Here is a 5,132-nt window from a genome sequence, read left to right on the forward strand (position 1 = left end):
TCTAAGAATCTTACATTTTGCTTACTTAATTATTTGTATTATTTCTGGTTATAAATACGATGACTTTGCTGACACGGGTTTGATTTTAGATCATATTTGTAATGGACTCCAAAAAATGTTACCTAAAATATTGATATTTGATAGTCAGACAAAATGTCATAATCCTTTCCCGAGTTGAAACTTTGTTTGGGTGCAATAAAGGTGGACCAAGTAAAGAAGGCCTACTAACATACTTTATATATACTGTATATATATCCCTGAACTAAGCTAAAAGATTATCACAGACCCATCAGAAAGCACAACTTCATGGATATAATCAGACGTTCTCTATATCCAAATATATGGTAGCTATCAATAAAGTCTTCATAAGTTCATGCTTTCCTTATTGCAAGGATCATTATCTATAAGAGGTCCATGGAATTCCCGGTATGCTTCAGGATATGTTAGTAATGATAGTCATTTAAGGAATACGATGTCTTTTATCTTTATTTTTGCTAGTACAAGTCCTCGCCTTTTTATGGGGAAAATGTTGTGGTTGTCTCTGTTGTTTCTAGAGCAATGGATGTTCTTTTACTCGGCTTGGTTGTGGATGCCCAGTCACCAAACTTCTCCTTGCTTACGCAGCCAAGATCCTTAAAGAGTTTGATCAGGTCATTTCTGAACTTGATTCCAATAATGGCATAGAGAAATGGGTTCAGACAGCAACGGAAACAGGCCAAGCTGTACGTGACATCATCTGCAATATCCATCTGCTTGCTTGTCTTGCACAAGGTGATGTTAGAGTAGGTCCTGATTAACATGACACTGTTGTATGGAAGCTGGAAGACCACAAAGACAATGACAATGACTATGATGACCTTGATGGCTTTGTACTTCTCAAAGTTACGCGCCTGGAGCAGTTTCTTGATTATCATGCTGTAGCAAAATGACATGATGATTAACGGGAGGAGGAAGCCAAAGAACATCTGGGACACCTTCAACTTTGCATTGAGGCTATCGATTTCATCAGAAAATAGAATGCACACATTCATGGAGTCAATCTCCTTTACTCCACTGTAGATCAGCTCAGGGATGGACAAGAAGAATGCAACCACCCATATTCCGACACTGGACAACTTACTGATCAACACAGTCTTGGATCTGTGACGATGGGCGGACGGGGCCTCGACGATAGCAAAGTATCTTTCTATGCTAACGCACATGAGCAGGAACATTCCACAAAAGAAGCTCATTTTGTAAAGACAATAGATGATCTTACATGCCCCATTTCCAAATATCCATTCCTTGGCCACACTGACTGCCCAAAAAGGTAGCGTCAGAAGAAACAGCATATCTGCCAAAGCTAGGTTCAACATGTAGTAGTCTGTCCCAGTTTTCAGTCTCTTAAAATGGAAATATCTCAAGATCACTAGACCGTTTCCTACAAGGCCTACAAAGCAGATGATGCCATACATGGCAGGCAAGAACTTGGAGCGGAACTGCCGAACGTCTCTTTTTTTACACTGTTGTTGGTAACCATCGTAATCTATTGTCGAAAATTCATCATCTGGCATGCTGGTAGTGTTCTCACCGACACACATCTACGTAATGGAAAACAAATGAAGTTAGAAATAAAATATCATTTTATCTGGATATTTATCAAGTTGGATTATGTTTAGCAGTATTGTGTTCTCCACCATTTTATGTAAATTGGATAAGGTCAACAAAGCAAACAAGATGAGTCTGCACAGAAAAAAAACCAATGTTGCAAATGGAATTATGTACTTAAATGCCCCTGATAATAATAGTGTTTTAAGGAAATTAACATGAATATCAATTGTACTTTTGTTATAAAACAAAGTGATATATATCTTTGTGTACAGCCTGCATAACTGTTATCAAAATAACTCAACACACAACCATTAATGTCTAAACTTTGGCAACAAAAGCAGTTCCGGGCACCGAGCAGGTGCCCCCCCCCAGGATCCTACTCTCCGGCAGCAGGTGGACGATCTCCGCTGCCGGCACTTCTGCTGGGGCTTCTATGGTGGAGCACCGGCGTGACATAACCTTCCGGTGCTCCGCCATAGAAACCCCGGCGGAAGTGCCGGCAGCGGAGATCGTCTAAGCGCATCGTGCAGACGTTTACCGGCTGGGGCCATGCGCTTAGACAACCTCCGCTGCCGGCACTTCAGCCGGGGCTTCTCTGTCATAGAAGCCCCGGTGAACCAGTTGGTAACAAGCCGGCCCCGCTAGACACCAGGGAGTCTGGGGGGCATACATTGGTAAGTCTGTGGGGGGTGGCATATCTAGGGAGCAGAGTGGCATATTAGGGATGCAGAGTGGTATTTCTAGGGGGCTTATGCATATCTGGGGTGGCAGAGTGGCATATCTGAGGGGCAGATTGGAATATCTGGGGGGCAGATTGGCATTTCTAGGGGGCATAAAGCATATCTGGGGGGGCAGCAAATAAAATAGCACCATATAATAGCCTATATTTGAGCCAATACGATCTATATATATATATCATGGCTTGGAAAGAGACTACCGATAAGAAAGAATTCTAAAATCTATAATAGCTTCCTGTGGGCAGACTCCCGATAAGCACGAAAGATACGATCGAATGTATAATAGCTTCCTGTGGGTAGTCACTCTCGCTTTAGATACTATGCTGTGGTTCTGCCGTCTGCACATTTCCTTTCGAGCTAATTAATAGAGCATATATTTGGATATTTAAGTTAAATGAAGCAATGGACGAGCCACATCTTTCCTACATCTCCAGATTAAAACCTCTCTCTGTTTGGGGTAAAGCCTTTATACTAAAAGCAACAATTTATAACCTCCACCCTAACCACATCCCGTCTCACCTGCAGTGAAAGGAGGGGAAGCCACAAATTCATCACTTTGGCAGCTAGCAATGATCACAAACAGGTGCAGTAATGTCTTTATAATGTATCTTATCTCAACGTTAAAAACAATTAAAATTATTTGGTACTTTTATTGTTTTTTTGGGTTTTTTTTTCAATCTAAGCTTACTTGCAGCACCACCAACAATGCTTTTTACAAACTTAAAGCTGTTGAAAAATAAAAATAAAATGACTTATTTTTAGGAGAAGCTGCTATAGCGAAGGAGCTGGGGGTAGGGACAGAAGTAAATGCATAGGGGGGGATTTTGAAGAACGAGTGGAACTACATGGTATGATTTAGGGTTCATTTTCAGTAACAGTCTAGATCTTAGACGGGTCACATAATCGAGTCCCTTATCTCTCCAACAGTAATCTCTAATCTGTATTATATAATCTCTCGAAATTTCGGATGGTGGTTACTCTAAATCTTTACCCAGATTCGGTAATGGGGGGCTTATTCATACCGAATGTCCTTCGCCAGTGTTACCAGAGCCGTTCTCAGCCGGTAACAGCTGTGCCGTGACTCATTAATGTAAAATGTTACAGGAAACTACCCAGAACTTCACTTTCATCTATGAGCCGAGGGTATTTTTTTATTTTCTACCATTTAAAGCGCCCCTTTATGCGACCGACAACAGTTTTGTAAATGCATAAAACCCATTATAATATAGAAAATAAGAGATTTCTTTAAAAATTTTGCGTTCATGCACTAGGAGCAGAATAAGCCAAGCATAACTCCCAGTACCAGACCGGAGAAGACGAGGCAGCGCTGGCACTTTAAGGCCAGAGGCAGCTAGACGATGTAAGCGTGGCCGACGGGTGGATATGGGCAGCGACACACTATAGTTTTTTCTGTTCCCAGATCAAACCGGGAATGGCACAGCCAGGCCCTGTTATTATTTGGCCGAATCTCAAAGTGAAGGAAAATTGTTTTGGGGAAAAAGTTTCTTGGTTTATCATTCATCGATAAACTATCAATGAACAGAAAGTAAGAATATTAGGCAAATTACTTCTTGGAAGGTTTTGGGATTTCAATAGTAGCGGGAATGATGTTTCTAGCGCTGCATTTAGGTGGAAAAGCACATTAAGATGACTGCTTTAGAGCAACTAAGTAGCTGACCCATTACTACCACTTATAAAAACAGGACAACCTGTCTACCGGCAAATAGTTAAGGACGTGGTGGTGGACTAGACTGGAAGCAGAAGGTCCAGCAGTTAATAAACATAAGGTTAATCTAGAATACTTGGCTTTAACACGATAAATAAAAAAAAATTTAATTAAGCATAAAATCTACAGAATGCTTGTAAAATATTTACTTGAAAAAACAGACCTTTTTTCCAAGTTTCCAAAACTTTTTCTCATGAGCGACGTTAAACGTATTAATTATGAAAGCAGCGTTTTAGACAAACGTAGAAAACTCTTTCAAATAACGAGTAATTCAGTAATTGTACAAACATGGTGAGCATTACAGTTTGAAGGGTCTCAAAGTCCCCTATGTAACTGTAAATAGTAATAAAAAATTCTAAAGTATGCTCTAAAAGGAAAGAGGAAGGTAAATGATTTGAGTGAAAAAGAGGAAAATTTATAAACACTATATTAAGACAACAGACAAAAAAGATGTTCACATATGATAGAAACATTTTTGAAACATTCATGAATATAGTTATATTTTTTTTCCTTTACAAAACATTACATTTTGGCAATTTTATTGCTGACTTACAGTGGAGTACGGAAGTACTCCCACCACATTCCACTTCTTCAGAAAGTGTGTGTGGGGAAAAAACCATGCATGTGTGCTCCTCAACATTAAAACCCTAGTGTGCATGAGACATCAGTGAGCAAAACCAGCACCCAAGGTCACCTGCCGCCATTTGGTTTAGAAAATGAGACCTATAAAAATGTTCTATGCATAACGAGTTGTTATATTTCACAGGTGGTGTAGGATAAATAATAAAGAAAAGACGAATACGATATACATGTGTCGTAAGAGCACATGTAGTGATGTAATTGGATCAATAAGGTGGATTTAAGATGGGCCAATGGGTAACATTCTACGCCTTTACTCACCTCCACTACAACCAGGAGGACTGGGGCCATCCAAGAGATCTGCAGCAGATCTGAAAAGAGACATGAAGACAGAAGTTTAACAGTCTGTCCCATACTACTTTTGATTGTAACACTCTCTAATATTAACCGAATACCCAAATATTGTACTATAAATACATTCCTAGCAGTTCCCTCTCAGT

At 39.9% G+C, this 5,132-nt stretch overlaps 1 protein-coding gene across 1 annotated transcript; it reads right to left on the reverse strand.

Moving 5' to 3' along the window:
* Window positions 1-515: 515 nt before the first annotated feature.
* LOC149274344 (C-C chemokine receptor type 7-like) lies at window positions 516-1,565 on the reverse strand. The gene has a single exon (XM_089505619.1). It carries the CDS (start codon window positions 1,551-1,553, stop codon window positions 516-518), a length of 1,038 nt encoding a protein of 345 aa, XP_089361745.1. The 5' UTR covers window positions 1,554-1,565.
* Window positions 1,566-5,132: the final 3,567 nt, after the last annotated feature.

Source organism: Sceloporus occidentalis, unplaced genomic scaffold (assembly GCF_023333645.1).
Source record: "Sceloporus occidentalis isolate IW3139 unplaced genomic scaffold, rSceOcc1.0.p SCAF_335, whole genome shotgun sequence".
In the NCBI taxonomy this organism is placed as follows: domain Eukaryota; kingdom Metazoa; phylum Chordata; class Lepidosauria; order Squamata; family Phrynosomatidae; genus Sceloporus; species Sceloporus occidentalis.